The 25794-nt window shown below is 51.5% G+C and overlaps 1 protein-coding gene across 1 annotated transcript in view; it reads left to right on the top strand.

The window, feature by feature from the left end:
- Positions 1-25380, top strand: part of LOC133346435 (cAMP-dependent protein kinase type I-alpha regulatory subunit) — a 111965-nt gene extending 86585 nt beyond the window's left edge. The window contains exons 10-11 of the mRNA XM_061558004.1: positions 16196-16277; positions 19322-25380. Of these exons, the coding sequence (XP_061413988.1) occupies positions 16196-16277; positions 19322-19494 (255 nt within the window). The 3' untranslated portion in view covers positions 19495-25380. The remainder of the gene's footprint in view (positions 1-16195; positions 16278-19321) is intronic.
- Positions 25381-25794: the final 414 nt, after the last annotated feature.

Raw genomic sequence — 25794 nt, 5'->3', positions numbered from 1 at the left:
GGTTGCGCCGCTGGCATCACGACGGCCCTTGGTTAATGAGCAACAACGCCTTATGACCCCTGGGTTGGCGGGCTTGGCAGAGGGGGGGGGGGGGGGGGGGTGGCGGTGGTGCTCGAGGTTTGTGTGCTATGCTGTGCCGTGCATGTGACTGCGTTTATGTTTTTTGGCACGCGGCTATAAATAACATGAAAGCGCACGCCACTTAAAAAAAAAAATATCCCCTCGTGATTTAACGCGTGTCTTTAAAGATTCCCCGTCGCACACCTCAGCCGGTCACAGCCGTGCATCTTCTTTGAATTTGGTATATATGAAAGAAAAAAAGCGCGAGTTCTCCCCCGCGGGTGCTTTGCTAGGAGGGGTGGGGGGGGGTGGGCGTGGAGGTTGGGGGGGGGGGAGCCGAGCGAATAACTTGAGATCGGTCTTAAAACTTTGAGCGACAAATTTCAAAGCGTTTGTAAGAGTGTTCCGGGAGCGGGCTCGTGCCAAATAGGGCAGGTCGCCTCAACTTTTTCTTATTTCGCAAGACCGGCGCTGCCAGATGTGAGGGATTGCCCGTGGTGAATTTCGAACTCGAGTTGAAATAAATATGAACTTGCTTCACTTGACGCGAGCAGGGGTTTTGTTTTGCCGCACCAGCCAACGTCGCGATAGCGCGGTAGATTTTTGACACGTAGCCGAACACGAATCTCACAGCACCCTGTGTGGGCCATCTGCAAAAGATGTCCCTCAATAACACACTGCGTGATCCATTTATAGATACCTCATTCAAATAACGGGGAGATGCTGTATGGGAAAACTACCATTTTATTACCAAGCCTATGTGCCTTTCCCACTAATCCCAATAGACGTATACGAAACAAAATCTAGTTATTTGAACTCTCTCCTCGCGTGTAAGATTACGGGAGCCATCGCTTTAGCAACACGGCGCTCGGTTCTCCCCGTTGAGAAGACAGTAAAGAGGAAGGGGTCGTGAAAACTCGGTGGGGTGTCTATAAATGGATCACGCTGAATATTTCACCGGTATGGTGGGGTCCTCCTCCCCCACCCCTCCCTCTCTCCCTCTCTCCCTTCCTCCCTACCCCTCCTCCTTTTCTCTCACGATACGAAACGTTCGCCTCTGTGCGAGCCCTCATTGGGACCCTTGATGAGAATATTTATCCACACCGGAGGAAGCCGACGAGCGATGGAGGAGATTTTTTTTTTTTTATCCCCGTACACCATAACCCGGAGTAAATTGCGGCATCCTTGTGCGTTACGATGTGTCACGGCGGGGCAAATACCACTCGCTGCCATGTGTTCAAATGTTCCTCCTAAGCAGGCTCAGCTGTGTAGTCACAGGCCAAGGTAGTGGAGTGAGGCAGCCCCCCCCCCCCTGCCTCCACCCCCCCCTAAAAGCCCTTTCAGTTTCAGCCAACGCATATCTTTACAAAACTTTGGAAGAAACATGTGGATTCAGGTTTTGGCTTTGTATTGTATGACCGAATCGGTTTAACACCAATATTATCCGTAATAGAGGTTTTTTGGGGTTAGGTCGCGTAAATGTACAAATGTGTCGTTAAACCCGCCACCGCCCGACAAGGCCGAATCAGTAAGGTTTGTCGCGTAAACAAAACTTGCCAATTTTTTCCTAGTTCAACACAACCCGGTTGTGTGTTGGAGAATGAACCCACGACGACATTTACAATTCGAGTACCGCGAAGTTACGCCGGTAATTACAACAAGCAGCGTCATCAGGCGACAGCCAGAGATGTGGAATAAATCCTCCTGCTGTTTCGGTCTTAAATATCGGAGGGATCAATGTGATGTCGTCACCTGTGAGTCAATCAGGTGCGAATACCAGAGGGGGAAAGGGGGGGAGGGTTTAATGTGTGCATATCATTATTCATCGGGCAATGCATATTTCTCGATGCATATCACCCAACCGATAATTGATATCCATTGTAACATTATATTGCTTGTTTGCTTTACTCGACTCAAAATAACAGTGCATTACATTTATTAGGCGGCCTTTATACAAGGTACTCGCATCGCCGGCTAATCAGATGGCATGGAATTGGTTTGGCGGGGGGGATGGGGGTGGGGATAAATTCTTTATCTGCACCCATGTGTGCATTGGCATCATCGGCCGAGCGTCACGTGCCGGCCGTTCCATCTGGAGGGGGGTGGAGTTGGGGGGGGGGGGTTCCCTGGGTTCTAATGGTGGCCTATCTATATAACAGGTGGACTCACCTGTATCGCTCCATCTCTGTATCTACGTTTTAGTTTCTTCTGCAGAACTCCGCCTTGACTTCTGCACCAATTGCAATGAATTAGGAGTCGTTTTAAAGCCGGTAATGGTCATGCGAACGGGTCAAAATTCAAAGAAATATTAAATACCTGTGGCCCGATAATTAAAGATTCGGCCTTTGCATTGCTTTATCCGCTGGCACCATTTGCAATGGCACGAAATGCAAAGCCCGTTTTAAAATCGTGGACCTCATAAGGGTGTGTCTGTTGAGCCTCGGACGAGTTTCTCAGTGCCTTGTAAACTCTTGTGAGTGGTGAGGGTCACGTGGGGTGGTGAGTATCGTCTCGGTGGTGAATGTCTTGGGGGTCTGGTGAGTGACGTTGCGAGTGTCACGTCACCCCATGCCTACGGCGACGACGACAGGGCTGCCCACTCGTATTTGTATAATCGGGTAAACAAATGCAGTGTCTTTTCTGGTACTGTGCGTCGAGGCTTGTAGGCTGATGGATAGACAACCCATGGAGTGTCGTTTGTACTCGTGTCATAAGAAATGTCAATGTGTTTCCCTGCTCAAACAAGCATGTGGGGTAGTGTTCGCGTCGATTACTGCCACAGGCCAGCGATTAAAATTCCATATTCCAGTCACTCCATCAACCATCCGCTGCCGATTTCCCACACAGTGGCACTCACTTAATTGACACCAGAAGCATACAAATAACTTAGCAGGCCCATACGCCTCCTTCACATATCCGTCCCTCCACTCAATAAATCAAAGGATTTCTTTCCTGTTTACTCTACGCCTCTCACCAGCCCACACGGCCTTCTGGAGGGAGCTCATCCTTGCGGCAGCATTGGTTCAACACAAAGAAAAGCGCGGGACCGGTTTCAACATTCAGAGTCTCATCGCCAGAATGAGGCTTTATCTTCTTGGTTCTTTCATCAAGTCACGTAGAAGGGTAATAATAAAATAATAAAAATAAAACATAATAAAATAATTCTCACGACGTTTCGGCCACAACGCAAGCAGCCGTCCTCAGGTGAAGAACAGGTCTGTCGGAAAGACAGCGTGGGTAAACGTAGCTCGGCTGCACCCCAGCGTCTTTCCGACAGACCTGTTCTTCACCTGAGGACGGCTGCTTGCGTTGTGGCCGAAACGTCGTGAGAATTGCATTTTATTATGTTTTATTTTTATTATTTTATTATTTCCCTTCTACGTGACTTTACCGAAAGAACCAAGAAGATGAATCCCTGCAGTCACGAAAGCTTTAAATCGAAATTTAATGAGGCTTTGCTTTACTTGAACCAGCACTGGTGAACTGCCAGATGTTTATCGGCAAGGGCCCCGTCCCGCCGCCGCCATGCGGCCGAGCTACCTTTACCCACCGTGCCCACAGTTCAAAACTTCTTCCCTCGCCCGAGGCGCGGCAACGGATGGACGGAGAGCGCAGGCCTGCCATTTGATCTCGCGGGAAGATGAACAGCTGCTCTTCATCCCCGCAAACGATGGGAAGAGCCCCCCGTAAGTGGGAACGTCGGGCAGAGTCGCCCTGCCCTAACGCTTTACAGGTGTTTATTATGGGCATAAGCCCGCACACCCCACCCCCCCCCCGCCCCGCAATATTATTAACTGAAGTTTAACCAGAACCACGCAGTAACCCCCGCGCGGTAACGAACCCATTGCCGCCGGGGTGTACGTTTCTCCCCGCTTTGCGCGCCGGGCAGGCGTGCGTCTTGCCGTAGCCGTGTCCGTGTTTTGCAGAGTGCGCTGGATAGAAGGCATCCCCTCCCCCCCCCCCCGACTTGTGCAGTGTTCGGTTTCACCGGCGGTCGTTGCGGTTAAGTGGTTAGCCTGTAATAGTAACCAACTATGGGTTGAATTTTTTATTATTCTTATCTCACCAGGTAAGGCCCACTGAGCTCATCTTCTTGGTTCTTTCGGTAAAGTCACGTAGAAGGGAAGTAATAAAATAATAAAAATTAAACATAATAAAATAATTCTCACGACGTTTCGGCCACAATGCAAGCAGCCGTCCTCAGGTGAAGACCAGTTCTGTCGAGGCGACAGCGTCTACCTGGTCTTCACCTGAGGACGGCTGCTTGTGTTGTGGCCCGAAACGTCGTGAGAATTATTTTATTATGTTTTATTATTTTATTACTTCCCTTCTACGTGACTTTACCGAAAGAACCAAGAAGATGAATCCCTGCAGTCACGAAAGCTTTAAATCGAAATTTAGCTCACTGATCTAGCAAGTGATAGCTCAGCGAAGTGGCTTATCACGTGGAAATGTATCGCAGCCACATACACTAAATGGAAGGGGGGGGGGGTGGGACTTATACCATTCCTAAACATTGCTCTCGTGCGAACGGAACTCTTTCTCGCACGACGACGTTGCGTTGTTGCTCTTTAGGACTTTCCCCATTGGAATCTGGCCAATTCGATCAAAGGCTTGCTTAACGCTTGGGAAGACACAAATGAGAGTGTATTTGCACACCCGTTAACGCGTGTTGCCCCGGCCGCTAGCTGCCAGCTTCCGTACCGTTAATTAGATTACTTCGAGGACAAGCGCACTTTGGAACGCGTTACGTAATTTTTAGTTGTATATTTTCTATTTTAATGTTTTTGTACTGGTGTTGTAGCCAGGTGGCTGGGTGGCTCGGAAGGAACTCATGCCATGCCGAGTCGGCACCTCTGAGTTGCCTGGGTTCGAATCCGGGTTCCAGCCACCGGCTGAGATGAAGCCGGGTTCTCAAACGTAACGAAGCTGATGGTCTCAGCACGGTCACAAATTATCGCACGAAATAAAATTGCGTGAAGTTTGTCGCTGTTCACTTTCGATTTAAAACCTCGCGCAAAGGAGGGCAGCGTTGCACGCACGGAAGCTCTCTCGCAAACCAAATCCAGACCACCAGCTCAAAAGAACTGAACATGTGCCCGCCTTGGCGTTTTAGACCGCCAATTCTCTGGCCACAACCCATGGGTACAGTCCAGTCACGAGTGTACGCCGCTGCCACGATGCCTCTGGGAGCGCCGTTTGCATGATCCCAATGTCGTGAATGGTTTTTTTCGTCATTTACGGGACGTTTCCACTTGGCATAATTTAGTGGTGAGACAAAAAATTGCTTTGGTTTGCCACGCAATTTACTCCTTATTCCAGGAGGCGCGAAAGGTGTGGTGGCCCCGCGTGTGGATAAAGGGCCTATTCAGAGCTCGTTCTGTGGGAGTCATATATAAACAGTTCTTAGCTGTTCACACGTAAGTCTCCAACGTTTTTAAGGCATTAGCCGTGCGAAGTACGATCTCCAACTATAAGGGCATTAAATTCCTCATTCCGTCTCTCTCCTCTGAAGTAGGGCCACCTCCTGTAAACCGTTGGCTTGCTGTTCGTGTCTCTGTTAGAAGGCAGAGTGAATGACAAACTATACTATTAAACTATTTTTTATTTAACCAGGTAAGGCCCACTGAGCTGTACACAGCTCTTTTTAAGAAGTGACCTGGCCACAAATAATAGCTCAACGAAGTGGCTCATCACACGTAAATGTATCGCAGCCAAATACTCTAAACACGTGTTGATTCTAAATGTGGAGGGAAAAACCGGAGGACCCGGTGAAAATTCCACGCGACCACAGGGCGAATATGCAAACTCCAAATATACAGACGTCAGGGTCAGGTTAAAACCTACGACCTCCTGAATTCCAGGCAAGGGAGTTAACATCTCGCCACCGCGGCGCCCTTATAGAACAGTTATTAAAGTCTCTGCCTAACATTGTCCAATACGGTCCTTTCCTTTTGCCGCACATCGTCAACCGGAACTATTCAAACGAATCGTCAAATCTGCGTGTGCCCAGTAAGTTTTCTCTTGGGGAAAGGTGTGTTCACCGACGGCGAGAAGGCAAGGGCTCCCATCATGCCTTGCGTGCATGTCACGTGACCAGCACGTAGCACGTCAACCGTGGCTGATGCCGTGTCTGTGAGCAGCACACCTTGTTGTACGCGTGGCCAGATTATCGCGGTCCTCGCCGAAGGCCGGGAAAGCTAAAGTCGAAGGCGCACGCAGCCAGGGAAATTATTTTATTATTTTACGGTGGATCAAAACGATGAGATCAAAGAGGCTAACGAGAGCAGGCTGGAGTGAGTGCTCGTGGATGAAGGCGTTCCAATTTGCAGAGAGGAGAAGAATGTTTTGCAGTCAGCTGAGCGACTGGTAGTAAGTCCATAGGAATGTTTTATTCTCGTCTTTGAATTACGATGACATCATTCACAGCGGCTAGAGCTGGCAAAAAAAAGGTTTTTGTTTGTTTGAAGAAATTGGTGTGGGGAGTGATTGATTTGCGTTTGATTAATTCACGTGGAGTCGAATAGATGTGATGTTTTACTTACGTGACTTAACCGAAAAAATCTAAGAATATGAATCTTTGCAGTCACGAAAGCTTCAAATCTAGAATCGAATAGATGTGTTAATTTTGACATCGGTAAATGAATGAATATGCTTGATGACTTCATAAAACAATTTCCAAAATGTAAATACATACAGGAATACCGTGCACTTTCATCTGGTTAGGGACCAGAGCATGGACGAATGTCAAAAATGAACGAATGTCAAAGCAGATCCTTTATTTAGCTTGCACATTTATTTTGGCCGGCGAAAAACGTACGTGCAAATAACTACAGTAAATATAAAAACGTGCATGTAAATAACTGCGGTAACTATATAACACATGCGTTCGAAACCTAAATAAACAGAAATAAATGAAAAACAGCATGAGAATAAATAAACAAAACTAAATAAATGAACAAAACTAAATAAATAAACAAATTCATACCTTCAAATATTTGTCTTCTTGCGTAAGTGGACGATGAATATATTGGTGATAAGTACAGTATTAATGATGTAGGAATAAACACAAATTTAAGAGATGCTCACCGAACGACTTCTGTTCAAAGACGGCGCGTGGCGCCAACGTCCTGGAAGTTTTGGGATGAAATCGGACCAAGGAGGAAAGTCGCGTGGACGGAATTTGAAATGTGGTTATCGTTGCAAATTGGCCGAAAGAGGGAAGCGACGAAAGTCAAGGTGACGAAAGTCAAGTCGACGGAAGTCAAGATGACGAAAGTCGAGTCGACGGAAGTCGAGTCGACGGAAGTCGAGTCGACGGAAGTCGAGTCGACGGAAGTCGAGTCGACGGAAGTCGAGTCGACGGAAGTCGAGTCGACGGAAGTCGAGTCGACGGAAGTCGAGGCGACGGAAGTCGAGGCGACGGAAGTCGAGGCGACGGAAGTCGAGGCGACGGAAGTCGAGGCGACGGAAGTCGAGGCGACGGAAGTCGAGGCGACGGAAGTCGAGGTATCGCTGTACTTAGGCCCTTCCCTCCTATTAGGCCCCCACATAGCCTTAATCTGGGCCTGGTTGTGCGCTGTTGTCCGTCTTTGTCTTCCAGCCTGCACGCAATGCCCTCCTGCGATGGGCTTTCTCGTGATTCACAGGAAGCGTTGGATGTGAATGATTTGCCTCGGTCTATGTCCGTGTGTAATAACGGCCGACACATGTTGTTTCTTCTTTTACTAAGAGCCTTTATTCGGACGCAACATGATTCCTAGGCCCGGACTTCGGTTATTGATGCTCGATGTTCGTCTTCTCTCCAAGCGTCCCCTCCCCTCGTGCTGATCCCCTTTTATATCCCTCGAGCCCCCCTTTCCGGAAGGTTCGCTCACCCTATTTCCCTCGGCCAATCCTCGTCCTCCTCCTCCTCCTCTAGCGGTTGTCAACCGTTTCCCCTGACAGTCAACCCTCGTTTCCCACATTTTACGTTTGAATTTCTCTCCCAAACATTAAAATGTTCTGTTCTTAGCCAAATCCTCTTTGAGGCCTCCCTGCACCAATCAGAGGCATTTGACACACTTCCTCACTGTCCGTCTGCACGTGTACCATGTCAAGTAAGTGGTCTGTTTTTCCGGTCATCGCACGTGTATCTATGTATGTTGAACTTCGTTCGCACCGTACGTAGCCGCCAACCGTGCAAATCGGAGGTTGCGAATATGACGCAGCGCTTGCTTATTTTGCCAGGGAAGGCCCACTAAGCTTTTTTTCAGAAGCGACCTGGCCACAAATTATAGCTCAGCGAAGCGGCTTATCTTGTGGAAATTTATAGCAGCCGAATGCTCTGGAGGGAAAAAGCGGAGGACCCGGAGAAAAATCCACACGGCCACGGGGAGAGAGAGAGAACAGCAGGCGTCAGGGTTGGGATCGAACCCACCACCTCCTGTGTTTACTCGGCGAGGCAGTTCACTTCTCGCCACATTGTGGCGTACAAATATTTAATATTGCATCTGTCGTAGACCTTGCAGGTGGTCTTGCCGAGTTGCCTCCACGAACGAGCGGTCTCCAAAAGCAGCGCTTTTCATGTCTTGCGACGTCTCAAAGCAGAAACACATTTGTGCGTCTCTCTCTGTACGCGTTCTTTTGAGGCTGTTTATTTGAAATTGTTTTGGCCAACCCTCAAACAGTGCAAGGTGAAGATGTTTATTAGCTGGGCACACATCAGACGCAACTGAAAAACAGGACTGGGAAAGCCGAAAGTCGACGTCATACGCAGCCGGGGGCAAATTATCGAAGGTGGATCGGGATCAAAACGACGAAATCAAAGCGGCTAACGAGAGCAGGATGGAAGTGAGCGCCCCGTGGATGGAGGCGTTCCAATTATGCGGAGAGGAGAATAATGTTCGCGGTCGGCGCATTATTTCCTGGATCGCAAATGCGGGACACCGCTAAAGGGATCTGGACGGGATGCGAAAAATGACGCGGAGAAAGCCTTGGAGGGATGATGCCGTGCTTGGGAATTCTCAGTGAGAGACACGCACGGAGGAAACAAACACCGATTAGAGACGTCGTTTTGAGCGCATGCGTCACGGTGGCGAGATGTTAACTACCTTGCCTGGTACACAGATGGTCGTGGGGCCAGATCCTGACCCTGACGCCTGTACTTTTCGAGTTTGCGTGTTCTCTTTCCTCGTGGTGGCGTGGATTTTTCTCCACGTCCTTAGGTTTTTCTCTCCACATTCAGAAACGTGCATTTACAGTAATTGGCTGCTGTAAATTTCCACACGATGAGTCACTTCATTGGGCCACCATTTGTGGCCAAGTCGCTTCTGAAAAAGAGCTACATAGCTCAGTGGACCTTACCTAGTTAAATACAAAAAGAGTTGAACAGTTTGAATAAAAATTGCTTCGTTTTAGTTTTAAAGTGAGCGAGCTTGGGCAGGGCATGTTTTGGCGAGAAGGGGAATGATGGCCGATGGATGAGACCTGAGACCGGTGACGAGAACGGGAGCCGCATGCCTCGCGCGAGGATGACTTACCGCAGAGAACTGAAGTGATGAGATCGGCTCATGTCCAGGAGTCCGATGGATTGTCACATCGAGGTCGGTGTGGGATAGCGACGAATTGGGGGGGAAGTCCTTCGTTAAGCGGTGGAACGATGACTGTATTGGGTTGTGAATGCAGCCTCACACAAAAGCCTTTTGAGACTTATAAAATAAATTTTCCGTTCTACCGCTATAGATTTTTTAAAATCGAAATTCAAATTGCACCGTTGGTGTGTCATGTTGTCGCGAGGTGAAAGTATCGGTTGTGAACTCTTGCAACGAGTAACTAACAACCCTCTGTCGGAGAACGGGCCCTGAGTGATGACTTCGTAAAACTACTTCTGGAATTACCTTCAATGGGTCTTTTATCCACGCTCATTCGTTAAAATCTTAAATGAACATTAATATTTTTGGGCATTCATTCGTGACTCTGGCACGCTCATCAACTCGCTACACTTGAGAACCTGATATAAGCACGGGCAGCTGAAACTTGAATTTGATGCCAGTCGTAGATGCCAGCGAATTGTCGTACCTAATTGTTCAAGATGCGTGGATCGCTCTTCATCCACGATGCTGGCGCGTCCCGACACAGTGACGCATTGTGGCACAGTTGGTTCACGTGACGGCTTTAATTGTTTGGCTGTGTCAGGTGGAGGAGGGTGCATGACACACCTTACTCATGCGATCAGGATCCCAGAACCCAACAATGAGTTGGGCGATAATTCCATCGTGAATTTAGATTTCACTCTTCGCCTATCATTCGGAGACGCTCGCCACTCATCACTCACAAATCCTGCACGCGGACCTATTACCTTCGTGGATCGCGACAGGGAAAAAAAAAATTGCTCGGCATTAACACATTTGCAACTTTCCCGTTGGAATGCACTGTTTGTTACTATTCTGGCTGCCAGAAACTCTAAACCTACATATCTGTTTAGCTGTAATCAATTTAAAGAAATAACCATTTCTAGACATCAAAGACTTAAGCATTGTGTTTTGAAAAGTGTGCTGCGTAATTGCTCATTCCCCCCCCCCCCCTGGCCCTCCCCCGCACCCATTCCGCCTTCATCTTCGAAATAAAATTGGCCACATATTTACACACAACTTCAAAAATCTGGAGCCGGCTTTACGGGAGCATTACCGGCATAATTTATTAATAATGCTCGTATTGCATTAGGCATTTCCAGATGAATGTCTGGCACGGGCTTGCCTCCTGTAGAATGCGCCCGAGCTGTCCCCCGCCCCCCCCCCCCCCTTGCCCGGCCCCCCACCCCCGCCCACCGTTATAGCGCCGCATCTCCCCACGTGCAAGCGTGCGCGCCGTTGCGTAATGCCCCGCGCTGCGCCCCCGAATCGTCGGGAGCGAACGCCGCTTGCGGTGACACCAATTTCGCTGCAGGTGCGAGCGGAAACATAATCTCCCACTTTTTATTCTGTCCGCCACATCTGACAGTTTTATCTCGTTAATCTGATAAACGCAACAAGGCTCGGGAGGTTTTAATTTTTTTAATTTTTCCGTTGGTCCTTTTTTTTCTTGTTGCTCGCACGCTCCCAACGCCAAGCGCGCATCGTCATTCGTGGCCAGGTCGCTTCTGAAATAGAGCGATATAGCTCCGTGGGCCTGGTCAAATAAAAGGCTTAGTTTCTAGTCGAGTTTTAGGAGTGTTTTCAGAACGTTTACGTCGGAAGAAATGATATCGAACCGAAGGGTGCGAGTAAGACCGAGGCAACGAAGATGGTGAAGGAGCGACAGCGGTGGAGGGAGTTGGTTTATCCACGTTATCGCCCCCTTTAGCTGATGGGTGAAACAAAAACAAGAGGTTAATAGATTGGTGGGGGAACACACGGGGCAGAGCAAACTTAGGCGGGCGCAACGGACAAGCCAGACTCCACGAGCAAGACGGACAATGCACCTGAGATCCAATGTGGAAAGACGAGGCGGTGAGATGAGCAATACAGACAGGGCAGTACCAAGGAACACAATGAGTACGAATGTGACGGGGGTGGAGAGGCGACGCAGTGGTTAGCGGTTTGCGGTTAGCAGGTGCGTGTAGTTAGCGCACTTTGCTGTCAACCCGGTGACCTGTGTTTGATATCCGACGTCAATGGCGAGCGATAGCTGAACTGCCGGCCGGGGTCGGCTTCCTTCCCTTCAGCAACCCGTACTGACCAGCGTGGTGAAGTACGCTCGGACAACTCGCATGACCAACATAATATGTGGAAGGCTTTCATCAAGCAGTTAGTTGACGGAAAGCCTTACATTTGTACCTTCTTTGGTTACAAACTGTGCAGACCGTACAGCGGATGCACAAGGAAGGTTAAGGTGCAGCCCTGCAATTGCTGGACAAAATAACCATCCTTCTGTGGGCGGTATTTTGGTCTACTCTTCCTATGCTTGGCCTCGCGTCTCGCATGAGGCCAAAACGACGGCAAAAACAAGGTCGACGCGAAAAAATATTTTCTTGGAACGAATCAAAAACTCGTCACGATCGATCCATCCAGCGATCCATCCATCGATCCATCCATCCATCGATCGATGGAAAGCGTGGGTTTGCGGAGATTGCGGGGAGCGAATCGTCTTCGCTCCCGTTAGGCCGCACGTTTCAACGCTCGGCTCATTGGGCCACGGTTTTCTAAGCGCGGGGTTGTCGCACGCGCGGCCGTGCGAGGCGCCGTCGCCGCGCCAGGCTAGGCCGTCCGGCGGGACGGCGTGCGCCAACAAAGGGCCGGGCGGTGCGCCGGTGAGCAGGTGAGCCGGTGAGCAGGTGAGCAGGTGAGCAGGTGAGCCGGTGAGCCGTGGGACATGACGGCGTCGGCGGCTCGTGCTTGTTGATTTTATGCCCTGCACGCAGCCGCCTTCCACTGCTCGCCAGATCGTATCGGCGAGATAAGGCCTTCAGCGGTGTAGCGGGAGAGTAAAGTAGGTGGCGCTGACGGACGTGGCTGAACGTACGTGTATAAAACAAATTTGCGCGTTGGATAAATAGCGTAGGTAAGTGCACATTCGTGTTATTGTGTTTTTAACAGTTTACAGTAACAGGATCGCTTTCCCTTTTTGTGAGTTCTTTCATTGGGGTTTGTTTTCTCTCCCCTCCTCCCCCCCGTGTGTCCTCAGACCAACTCCTCCCCCTTCTTTTCATGTGCCGTGATTGATGAAGCTCTGACAGGTTCATGTGGCAGAGCCTTTTTTATATATGCATTCATAAAATCCACCGCTTGCATTGGAAACACCTGCATGCGATGGCAGCCTGGGTAGATCGGCAACAGCAGCAGCTGCACCGGCAAGTGGCTTTTGTCACCTCGGCGCCACGGTGGCGAGATGTTCACCGCCCCGCCTGGTATACCGACGGTCGTGGGTTCGTTCCCGACCCTGACGATGCCTCCTGAAATATTTGGAGTTTGCGTGCCTCTCGCCCCGTGGTCGCGTGGACTTTTCTTCGGGTCCTCTGGGTTTTCCGCTCCACATTTAGAAACGCGCGTTTGGAGTGTTTGGCTGCTATAATTTTCCACGTGCTACGCCACTTCGTTGAACTATCATGTATGGCCGGGTCGCGCCTGCAAAAGAGATGTGCAGCTCAGTGGGCCTCACGTGGTAAAGTTTTAAAAAAAACTGCCTGCTCCTCCTCCATCCAGCAGTTGCATCTGCAGGAGAGAGAGAGGCCGACTTATTTGCTCGAATTCTGACACCTGCCTCTGCTCTCTCTCTCTCTCTCGTGCGCGTGTGTGTGTTTTAACCCGGCAAACAGTTTTAAGTCAATAAGTGTTGTGGCAAGGAATTGATGCCTCTGTGGGAGTTGGGGAGAGCGAGCGTTGGGGGCCGTGGGGGGGAGGGCGAGGATTTGGGGGTGGGGGGGGGGGCCGGGGGGGGGGTGACAATCGAGGGGGGGGGAGGTTGCTTGGAGTGTTTCCAGAGGCAGTTAGCGGACGTCTCATTTGATTACGCGATGCACGTTTCTCGCCTCCTCGTTCCGGCCCAGCGCGTTGATTTATTTTTTATTGCGGACGCTGCCGGCAGGGATGCCCAGCCGTGTCACGTTGCGTCCAATGAAGAAAATTCAGCGCAGCGTTCTCGACGCCCGCACCTCCCCACGGTTCGGCTGCGTACGGCGCGAAATAATTTCAACATTTAGCCACCATTGAGCCAGAGTTGTTGTCTTGGTGTGGTCAGGGACTTCTGCTGTTGTTGTTTTGCTGCCTTGCCCCAAGCTTGCATTTGGTGTACGGCACATCGCCAGCAATCCATCTACTCGTGCAATTTGTACTTCTGTACTTTATAGTGCCCCCGTAGCGTTTTCGTTGTATCGTTTTGTCGATGTAACTCACTGACTCCGCGCCCCTACTGGACCGTCGGCGAAAAAGAGCTCCGTAGCTTCATTGGATTCCTCCTCCACTCTGACAGATTCTGTACGTCTGTTGAACCTCTTTCGCACCGTACGTAGCCGACCGTGCTGTCGACGGCCCTTACGCGCGCGTTGTCGTGCGGCGCTGTTGAATGCGACGGCACGAACGTGGAAGCGCGGCGTTCGAAGTAAATGTTCTCTTTTGACGTGCGTGGTGGTCGTTGCGGTGGCGGGGGGCTGACGGAATGCACCGCAGCAGCCTGCCTCGGCCGCGCTTTACAAATTCGACTTGTGCAACAACCTTCTCGTAAAAAGGGTTGCGAAACGCTCGCGCAAAGTAATAATAACGCTGCCGCGGTGATGAGATCCTTTGCACGTAATAATAATAAAAAAAATGTTTTCCGGCAACAACACGAACCGAATGAGTCCGGCACGAAGCGACCAAACCACAAAGCCGCCACAGTTCAAATGAACTATGAACTAATCATTTTATTTTACCAGGTAACGCCCACTGAGCTATTTATAACTTTTTTTCAGAAGCAACCTGGCCACTAATGATTGCTCAACGAAGTGGATTATGTGGAAATTTATAGCAACCAAAAATACTCTAAACGCACATTTATTCTAAATGTGGAGGGGAAAACTGGAGGACCAGGAGAAAAATCCACATGACCACGGGGAGAGAGACATACACACACCGATTATACAGGTATCAGGGTCGGGATCGAACCCACAGCATCTTGTGCACCAGGAAAGGTAGCTAACGTCTCGCCAATTGGTTGTTGTGCTCTCCTTCAGTAACCGGGGCTAAAGAGCACGCGTTTTCTCTCCTCTGCTTGAGAATGCACTTTAATCGTGAGCAGCCGAACTCCAGATTTGCTCCCAGCAACTTAGTGCCGCTGACTCCAAAATTCATCGCCTGCAAGAACACTCTTGGGCAATTCAAGACGGGCGTTCCAAGGTCGTTCATTCCGATATGCCTGGCGTGCCATGTATGTATGTTGGAACTTTTTTTGTACCGTACATTAGCCAGCCGTGCTAATCGGAGGTGCAGGGGAAGGACAACAAACTAAACACAGAAAGCGGTTCTAAAGAAATGAGTTTTCAATCTAGATTTAGAAGTGCATAGCTTCAGTGGCTTCCTAACATTGGCAGGAAGAGCGTTCCAGACGGCCGCAGAAGGGCATCCGAAAGCGCGCGATGCGGTATAACCGTCTTTGTTCGATGGCCGAGCTAAAAGCCATTGAAGTACGTGGTACGTCCAACCCGAAATGTCATGCAAATGTATATGTATGTTCAACTTCTTTCGCGCACCGTATGTTCGCCAGCCGCGCTAATCGGAGGTGCTGGGGAAAGAAGACAAACTAAACACAGAAAGCGGTTCTCAAGAAATGAGTTTTCGATCCAGATTTAAAATTGCACAGATCTCCAGTGGCTTCCTATTATCGGAAGTTGCAAATCGCAGCACCTTTTTCCTGTCCAGAAATCATGTTGTGTACTTGTACAGTGTCTGTACTCGTTTGTTTAACACCCGCGATGACTTTTCTTCTGCCACGTGAGTTCGTCATCGTTTACAGCGAGTGTTAGAGTTGGTTTACTGCAAGGTTGTATCTTAACGTCTTATCGGACAAGGCCGAGGGCTTTGTGCGCGGCAGTGGTGATGGTCAGAATCAGAATATTTATTACCTCGCCTGAAGACGGTCGCTTGTTGTTGCGATCGAAACGTCGTGATCTGTTATTTTTTTCTACCTACGTGACTTTACCCAAAGAACCAAAGAGTATTTATCTTTCATGCTCGGGGAATCCGATGAGCTATGAAGCTCTTCTTCACTGATGTCTCAGAAGGGGCACGGGATCAGAACGTCACAACGACATACAATGCAAAAACACAATACCAGTGCCAAGTCTAGGAAAAGTAAACAAATCACTTAAAAATAAACAAAGAAAACGAAGCTATTTTCATCTTACCAGTAAAGCCTGCTGAGCTGTTAAAGCTTATTTTTTTCAGAAGCGACCTGGTCACAAATGATAATAGCTCAACAAAGTGACATATCACGTGGACATTTATCGCAGAAGAACTATATAATTAATTAACTGTCACGTGACCCCCCCCCCATGCAAGGCCGTCACGATGTGAGTCGCGCCTCTCCCTGTGCCGTGTGTGCTGTTGAGTGCGTTGGAGCGTGCGCCATCGGGCTGACCATGTCTCCCTCCGCTTTGCCGCCCCCCCCCCCCCCCCGTCGCCGCTTTTGGCGCGTGACGTCGCAGGGCTCGGCCGCGGTGCTGCAGCGTCGCTCGGAGAACGAAGAGTTCGTCGAGGTGGGAAGACTCGGGCCGTCCGACTACTTTGGTGAGAGGCGACTCGCTGGCACGCAGATTCGCCGAGTTTCTGTCCACCGATCTCGCGAGTTTCAGTCGCACATTTGGTGTTGCGTCATTCTGGTACGCGCACGGCTGTATCGCGATGGCGCTACGTGTCACAGGCACGGTCTGCGGTAGTTCGGCAAGTAGTGGCGGACCAAGTTTGCTACGTGTATTCCGAATTGATTGTTTTGTGGGCAACTATTCAAATCTGGCAATACTTTGGACCATGTCGCTCGCAATGGCCTACTATGTTCGAACGGCGTCACCTAGATCTTTAACGTGTGTCCCCTTTGATGCGGACGGCGCGTAGTATCTGAGGGTTAATTCACCCGCAGTATTAACCAGGTCCGCCTTCCTGATTCGAACTGCGAACCTCTACAATGAGCGCACGAGCGCTCTTCCGCCGGGCCACGTCAACAACTTTCACAGCCGCAGTCCGGTCATAGTAAACTAAACTATTAAACAATTATTTTTTATTCTACCCAGGTAAGGCACACTGAGCTCTTTTTCACAAGCGACCTGGCCATCATAAACGACAGCTCAAGGAAAGTTGGCTCACCGTCAACGTGGAAATGTATAGCAGTCATACACTCTATAAACGTACGTTGGATTTTAAATGTGGAGGGAAAAAGCCGGAGGACCCGCAGAAAAATCCACGCGACCATGGGGAGAGAGAGAGAGAGAGAGGAGAGACACGCAAACTCCAAATATACAGCAGCAGGCGTCAGGGTCGGGATCGAACCCACGACCTCCTGCATACCAGGCGAGGTATACAGGAGCTTCTGCAAATGCTCCCTAATGATGTTCGAGTTGATAATCTGAGAAAATAGAGACGTATGGGGTGGGGTGTGGGGGGTAGTGGTGGGTGCGGGTGGGGGTGGGCAAAGCATGCCGGACGAGCGTGTTAATTCACGCGTCCGCATCGTCACGGCCTGCATTTGTAAACGTCCACGCGGTCGTGTCGTCTCTAAACCACGGCACCCTCCCGTGCACGTCTTCGCCGCCGTCGAGTCCCCAACGTCACGTTGGCAGGTAGCGATTGATAGAAACGCGCACAAAGAAGAATAGGAAGGTGTGGGGTGGTGGGGGGGGGGGCTGTTGGCGTGGGGGGGGGGCGGTGCTGGAGTCAACAGTGCAGACGCGTCCAGTCGGTGGGAGGTCCAGCAAACGTGAGGGAGCAGTGGGAATAAAAGCACCAGTGGCCCTCCCATTGAGCAGAGGTCAACCGGCGGCGGGGGTGTTGACGGAAGGGGCACGCTCGGCGGAGCGGGTAGTGGGCGCATGAAGGGGGATTAGATTGGGGGGGGGGGCGGGGGGGGGTGCAATGGCAGGGGGTTGGTGACGTCAAGTTCACGTCGCAGTCCCTGTCGGCGAACGGACTCGGAGAGACCGGCGGAGGTGAGCCGAGGACTTGATGCGGTCTCGTGGACGGGTCTCGTTCCGGATCATTAGCGGGTTTGGAGGTGAGAGGGGTGGGGGGGCGGAGGGATGTGGGCACGCCATAGAGGAGCGAGTCGCTTGTGTTCCTAGACAACAGGCGATGAAAGTAACAGATGGAGGGTCTCAATAGGGAACGGGGAGGAGGTCATCTTCTTGGTTCTTTCGGTAAAGTCACGTAGAAGGGAAATAATAAATAAAATGAATTTTTATCTTATTTTATTATAATTATAATAAATATTTATTATTTCCCTTCTACGTGACTTTACCGAAAGAACCAAGAAGATGAATACCTGCAGTCACGAAAGCTTTAAATCGAAACGGGAGGAGGTGTTTGCGTGCGTGCGTGATTGCGTGCGTGGTGCGATGGTGGTGCGCTGGGGAGTTTTGTGTCGAGGAGGGCGGTGAGACAGCGTAGCCTCGAAGCCGGGGGCAGCGAGCGGTGTCGAACTTCCCCGTGCGGCATTGGGGATTACGTACGAGCGACGAGACGGAGAAATAAGACCCAGGAGTTGTAGGGGGACGGGTCGAAGTTCCGAGCCCAAATTGCGTAGCAGCAGGACAGCGCACGTGGCGAGGCCTATCGCTCGCGTTATCGTGGGGCAGGGGAGACAGAGGCGGCCTGGTGCTGGTCACGCCACTATTATTTGGATTATATTAAAACATTTACTTCGCTTTCCTTTAAAGCAACAGTTGGGAGTTGCCGAGTAGCCTTATGGTGTGGTCAGTTGGTGGTACAGGATATGTGTGTGTGTGTGTGACTAGATTTGTGTCACTTTATTGAACACCGGTGTACAGGTTTGTGGTGAATCTTGCTGGAGAGTACGGCAACAGCACTCGCACCAGCAGTCTGCGACGCAAGGGGATGTGCTCCAGATTTTCGGATTGATTCGAAAACTTGGCCAAGCATTGACATTTGGGATGATCCAAAAATGTATCCTCGTTTTTGTATTTTTATTGATCCAGACACTGGACGTGACGTCACGAACGCGACGTCACTTCCCCACTTTCCCCATCAACAGCGTTTCGCGCGCGCGAGGCGTTCGACGTGCCGACGGTTGTTACTCGTCGGCATGAAATGAGAACCGCCCGAGGAGAATAAGAAAATATAAACATGAAAAAATAAACTGTCCGTCGAAACCCTAAGCGCTTTATTAAAATCCTTTATATTAGTTCACTTGCTTGCGCGCTTACGACCATGCAAATCTTTCGGTCGTTTTTTAACCCACTTCCCGTGATCCAATCGAGCTGACATTTTGCACACAGACTCGTTGTGCGTGACAATGTATTTTCGTGAAAAATTTTTTTCCAAAATGTTACACTTTTTAGGAATTTTTTAAAAATATTTAATTACCAATTGCTTAATGGTGGCAGGCAATCATCTGACCCATAGGTGGCAGCCATCTCAAGCCAGAGGACGAGAGGACTCTAGCCGCCACGCATATAAAGGATTTAGAGTGAAAAACTTTGTTTTTACGGGTTAATTATTTAAAACCCGATCGACGATTACTCGTCCCTTGTGCGAGGCCATGGCTGGGGCGAGTGGGAGGCAAGTCTCCGTGTCCGTGTGCCGTTGTCTCCGTGGGGGCGCAGGCGAGATCGCGCTGCTGCTCGACCGGCCGCGCGCCGCCACGGTGGTGTCGCGGGGGCCGCTCAAGTGCGTCAAGCTGGACCGGCCGCGCTTCGAGCGCGTCCTGGGTCCCTGCTCGGACATCCTCAAGCGCAACATCCAGCAGTACAACAGCTTCGTGTCGCTCTCCGTCTGAGACGTCAAGCTGCTGCTGCCGCCGGCGCTGCTGGTGGTGGACCCCGTTGCTCCTTTCAAGCCACCGCCACCTCCTGCCCCTGCCCCCCCTGGCCTCTCCCCCCCCGGCCCCCCCTTCCCACACCGTCATTTTCTGCTCCTCCACCTCCTTGCCGCCGTGCGTCCGATGGCGGCGGGGCGATCGAACGGAAGCCGTCCGACGCCGAAGCTTGCCCACGAGTTGCTGGCACAGGCGCTGTCGGCACGGGGGGGGCGGGGTGGGGGGGGATGGACGTCGACTGTTGGTGCACGCCGGTAGTTGCATGCGGCGCGGGAGGATTTAGGCGTCGTGGCGATTTGTCAACCGCTGACCGCCAACCCCTCCCCTCCCCCCCACCGATCGCCGCCTCGTGACTCGTTTGTGTTATCCGTCTCGTCTGTACCGCCCGGCTCGTAATTCCTTTCTCTCGTTTGTTCCGTTGGTCTCGTGTTCGGTTCTGTTGGGCGTCTCAGGATGATTTTGCCGTGAATTGGGCGACGACGACAAGGATTGTATCGTTTGTGTTTGTCGTACCTGCCGCGTCATTTCTACGATTGACACGTTGCGCTGTCCGTAATCTCCGCCGCGCTAGCAACCGTGTCCCCGCGGTGCCGGCGTTTCTGTCCCGCTGGCCTCGTCTCGTCGTACGTTTCGTCTCCCCCCGCTGCTGTCTGTGCCTCATTCTCTCGTGTCATCGGCGCTGTCCGTCTTGCACCGTCGCCTTTGTCGCTGGCTCCGTTTTTGTGTCGTCCGCCTTTCGGGTTTTTTTTTCTCACATTTTGTTCCCCCTATCCTGAGAGTCAAACATTTGACGGTTGTTTTCGTTGCGCAGGTAAACAACGGATTCTTCCGCTCACCGTTCAAAGCGTTTTAATTTGAGCGTGAGAATCGATTGTTGACTGGATGATGACTCTCCACCGATCTACGCGACTCAAATCCACACCATCCCAGCTCCAGTCGTTTCATCCCCCACACGCTCTGGAAATTCACTCATCCACGTCCTGGAAATTTACCCATTCACTGTGGAAATTCACCCCCCACCCTCTTTTTTAATTCATTCAGCTGCATCGCTCGCACGTATTGCGAGGGCCTATGACGCTCTCCAATATGATCTATCTCTTAATTTTTTTTGACATTCTTAAAAAAAATAGGAACTTGATCCTCGCATTTTTTTTTTGTGTCTAAGCAAAGATGCCAGCTGTTGGCGTGATAACTCCTCCGGAGTTCCGGGTACACTGGGAGATCTAATCTCACGGAGCAGAAACCACCTGCACAGAGATATTGTGCACATTACCAAAGGTATCTGAATCAGTTTTACAATGCTTTTTACTGACACGGAGCGTCATGCCCTGCCATACCTCGTGTGGGCTATTGTGCTTGCTCGGGCGATATAAGGGCTTTATTGGGCCGCGGCTATCAAATCAACTTTGCGCTCTTGACCATCTTCGCATGCAAGCTGCGGTGCCGATGGCTTCAGGGTTGAAAACCCATCTTTGGCTAAGTGTCACTCGAGGTGAAGTGTGGCCACACCTGACGGTGATCCGATCCGCACCTCTGCCGCTCCTCGTAGTTCTGGCTGGCCGGGCTTCACAGGCGAAGGGAGTTTTGACAGAGTTCCCAAGGAATTTTTCACGAGCGTGCGTGCCATTAGTAGCACGGAGCGCAGGACACGGAGCGATGGAAAGGAGGGCATTTATTTTTTGCCAAGTTGGGGGGGTGGTGAGGAACCGGGGGTGGGGGGGGGTGCGTGGGCGTGCTTGCATTTAAAGTGAACACAACGTGTCTTTGCAGTTATTGGGCCGTAATCTGAAGGGTAAAGCTGGGGTTAAGGTCGCTAACCCTTACCACAATAATCCGTGTTCTCAATTTGAACCACGCTTCGCGATAGCGAAGCCGACTTTGGCAGTCTGTTGCCATTCGCCGGTCTCGGGGCAGTTTTTTTGTTGTTGTTTAGCGCTTGCACGCTTGCACGCTAGCGTGTCGCTCCCCCCTCCCCCCCCCCCCCGTCTCTTCGCGTGGAGAGAGAGATGGTCGGGGGGCGTTCGACACGCGCACCGTCGTACCGTACTTCACGCACGCCCTGCGCGCGGAACCCGAAGCTCCCTCGGGGCTCACTGTTCGGACTCTTTGGCTTCTGCTGGAGTGCGCGTGTGCCCCCATTGACCTTGCTCGCATGACATTTTCTTACCCCAAATTTGTTTTAGCACCCTCACCTCTCGGCGGGTGGGGGGTGTAGCGTGTTGTTCGCCCATGAAGTCATAAAAGACGGGTCCGAGCCGTCGATGAGCAAGCGCGCGAGTTTTTGCTCCCCACACACCAGGCAGGAGGAGGCGTAAGAGCCGTCGACATCGCCAGTTGGGCCTCGCAGTGGCAAGGTGCCGACTACCTCGCCTGGTACACATGAGGGTCGTGGGCTCGATCCTGACCCTGGCACCTGTTGTGTGTTGGGAGTTTTGCACGTCGCTCTGCCCGTCGCCGCGTGAAATTTGCGTCCCGGTCCTCCGGTTTTTCCCCTCCGCGCTTCAGAGTGATTTGGCTACTGCTTTGAATCCCCGCACGACCGACGATGAACCCACTTCGTTGAGCTGTCATTTGTGATGGCCAGGGCGCTTCTAAAAACAATAAAAGACCCACATTGCCTTACCTGGTAATCTAAGAATTAGTTTTATCAGCAATGACGCGCGCAAGCCTCTCTCGCGCACGATCGATTATTTTCTTGCGTCGTGATCCATTGTGACGCTGCTGTTACCCCCACCCCCCGCGGTGAGACTCCTCCGTGGTGGCTCACGTTCATTTTTTTTTCCTCTCAAGACGCACGTGATCACGGGAAACGTGCGTAGCCTACGGTTTGTTGAGTTTTCCTCTGCGTCTTGTGGTGGTTTCCCAGTCCCCCCCTCACGGCCCCCCCCCCCCCGCCGCCACCCAAGCCCCCCCCCCACCGCCACCGCTTCTATAAAATAAGAATCACGACGCTCGTTGCATCGAGCGACATACTCCGGCGCGTCGGTTTTATTCCGCTCGTTTTAAGTTGCTTTTGCGTTCTACTTATTTGCGTTCCTATTAATCCATAAGGTCCGGGTTCGTACGCGAAGTATGTTGATAATTGATAATACGTAGTAATAATAATAATAATCATTCAGCGTCGCTGCTTATTTCTCCCTCCCCCATTTCAAGCTCCGCTCTCGTGCGCGTTGCGCACATCGCCTCCGCTACCCGAGCGACCGATCGATTGCGCGCGCAACGCAATCGCTTCACTCTACCATAGTCACAATCCCACCGCGACTGCTTTGTCCACGTGCGTGCGCGGAGTAGTTGTGCAACGGGGAACTTGCACGGTGCACGTTCAGGGTCGTGACAACCGATCGCGGCGGCGGCGGCGGCCCAAGTGTGACCAAGGGCATCTTGCCGCGTGCCCGGAGCGTGCGCCAACCCGGTAGGCGGAGACTGTGGCAACGTAGGCGATGCGTTGTTGCGCAACTGATGGCCCCCCCCCCGGGTGTGCCACCTGGGTTCACGTGTGGCGGGGCGCGCACGTTTCACAAGCGAGCCGGCGCTGAAGGTTTTAAACTCACTCCCCCTTTTGGCCTTTGCACGGCAAGAAGGCAGATTTCGCCGCGTTTGGAGCGAATCCCTTCATCCCGTGCGCCTTTGGAGCTCTCTCCTTTTGGTTGTGCATGCAGTGTCTTGTGTGTGTGTGTGCGTAAGAGCGCGTCTGTGTGTGTGTGCGCGTGCGTAAGAGCGCGTGTGTGTGCGTGCATGTGTGTGTGTGTGCGTGTGTGTGTGAGCGCGCGTGTGAGCGCGCGTGTGTGTGCGCGCGTGTGTGTGTGTGCGCGTGTGTGTGTGAGCTTGTGTGTGTGTGTGTGAGCGTGTGTGTGTGTGCGTGCGTATGTGTGTGAGCGCGTGTATGTGTGAGCGCGTGTGTGTGTGAGCGCGTGTGCGTGTGAGCGCGTGTGTGTGTGCGAGCGCGTGTGTGTGTGCGTGCGTGTGTGTGTGTGTGTGAGCGCGCGCGTGTGTGTGTGAGCGCGTGTGTGTGTGCGTGCACTTCGGTGGCGAGCGGTAGTGTTGCAGTGAGCGCGCTGCACTACGGATCCGGCTGCCCTAGTTGGATTCCTGGCTCACGGCCAACACCAGTGACAAATATCTGAACCGGTCATGGGCATCCCCTAGGTCGACTCGGCCTCATGAGTACCTGGTGCGGTGTTTCAACATCGCCACTGGGGAGACAAAGGCGGCGTGGGGGGTGGCCTCTCAAATTCCGTTAAAGGCTATACACGGGGGAAACTTTGTGTCTGTACGACCATGAGCTGGTGCCCGCGTGTTTATTGTACGACGAGAGGTAGTGTGTTTATAATTGACCAATGCGTTGCGTTTGTATGACCTGTTTATTGACGCTTAATCCTTGTCAATGTGTGTGTGTGCGTGCGTGCATGCGTGTTTGTGTGTGCATGCGTGTGTGTGTGTGTGCATGCGTGTTTGCGTGCGTGCGTGTGTGTGTGTGCGTGCGTGTGTGTGTGTGCGTGCGTGTGTGTGTGTGCGTGCGTGTGTGTGTGTGCGTGCGTGCGTGCTTTATGGCGAGCGACGGTGCGCGGTGTCGATTGCAGCGACGTGTGTCGCTACAGACCGGGCGCTGTCCCGCAACATCCAGCGGCAATCGACGAGTTGGAACCTGACCTGCCCTGACCTGGGCCTGGGCCTGGCTCTCGTTCAGGTCAACTCGGCCTGAAACACGAGTTGACTACCCGGTGCAAATCGGCGCGAGCGCGGACGCGTAAATATAAATGTCGTGTCGTTGAACCCGCCACCACCACCCGACACAGCCGACCAGTAAGGTTTGTCGCGTAAACAAAACGTGGCAATCGGTTACTAGTTAGGCACAGCGGTGTGTTGGAGAGTTAAGCCCACTGCAGCATTTACAGTCTGACTACTGTAACGTTTCGCCGGTAATCGCAACAACCAGCATCATCAGGCGACAGCCAACACACAACCCGTGTGCTGAACCAGTCGCGAATTTGCACATTTTGCTTACGGTGACGAACCTCGCTGATTGGGCAGTGTCGGGTGGTGGTGTCGGGTTTAATGCCGCATCTATACTTACGCGATCTAATCCCCCCCCCAAAAAAAAACCTCTTACGAATCATATTGGTCGCGGCAGCCCGACTACGTGATAGAACCGTGCAATGCAGCCCTCGTCACCCATTAGTGCTGTGCCTGGCTTTTTAATTGATATCTACTCGTTAACCGCCCCCCCCTACCCCCCCAATGCCTTTCCGATAGTTTATCCGGCGTAAAAGTGTGGGGGGGGGGGGGGCGGTGGAACCTTCGTCCCCTATTCGCGAGACGTCCTCTTTGTATCGCGTGTGTGCATCGTGCTTACTGGCGGATGTGTGTGCGGGGGGCGTGGGGGGGGAGGAGAACGCTAGTAAGCGTGCGCTAGTAAGTGGTAAGGAGCGGTGTAAGTGGTTAATGAAGATTTTTTTTTTTAAATCAAACGATATATAATGACAAGAAGAGGGGTAGAAGGGACGAGGGGGTTTCGGGTGAAACATGAGGACACGTGGGGGACCAGGCGATATTTTTTTTTTAAATTGTGCGGTTTTCGCGCGCGTCCAGAGCCTCTACCCGCGCAGAACGAAGTATTGCCGTGGGGCGCACCGTTGCTTTTCTTATTCTTCTCCTGCCCTGCCCCTCCTTGGCCGCTCGTCAATAATTGGGACCTCTGTTTTGAAACTCTGGCTGATGTCGCAAAGTCTTACGCGCTTGGTTGAGTTTGCTCGCTCGCTGTGCGCGAGTGAGTGAGTGTGTGTACGCTGTATATATATAAACAAATATAAACCGTACCATGATGAAAAATAAAAGGGTTACAAAAGACTTGCGAGTGAACTTGATGACACCACAACGCACGCACTCGCTGGCGTGTTGGTACGGATGGCTACGCACGGTGCGAAAGACGTTCGATCTACAGACAAAACCATACGGGGCGCAGGGAAGACATCAGCGTCTCGCGTGTTCTGAATCAGGCTCGGGAGCGGAACGTCTGTTCTTGCTCGTGTCTGCGGTGGGAGGGGGTGAGCGTGATTTATTCCTGACACCCGACTGTCACTCACTCGACTCACTCTCAACTCGACTCACTCACTGGATTCTAGATTTGAAGCTTTCGTGACTGCAAGGATTCATACTCTTAGGTTCTTTCGGTAAAGTCACGTAGGTAAAAAAATTAATTAAAATTAATAATTTTATTGTTTTATTTTAATTAAATGTTTTACCTACGTGACTTTACCGAAA

Source organism: Lethenteron reissneri, chromosome 3 (assembly GCF_015708825.2).
Source record: "Lethenteron reissneri isolate LAM-NWPU_2019-01 chromosome 3, ASM1570882v1, whole genome shotgun sequence".
Taxonomy (NCBI): domain Eukaryota; kingdom Metazoa; phylum Chordata; class Hyperoartia; order Petromyzontiformes; family Petromyzontidae; genus Lethenteron; species Lethenteron reissneri.
Note: the sequence above shows the minus strand (reverse complement) of the source record. Positions and strands in the feature narration are given on the sequence as shown.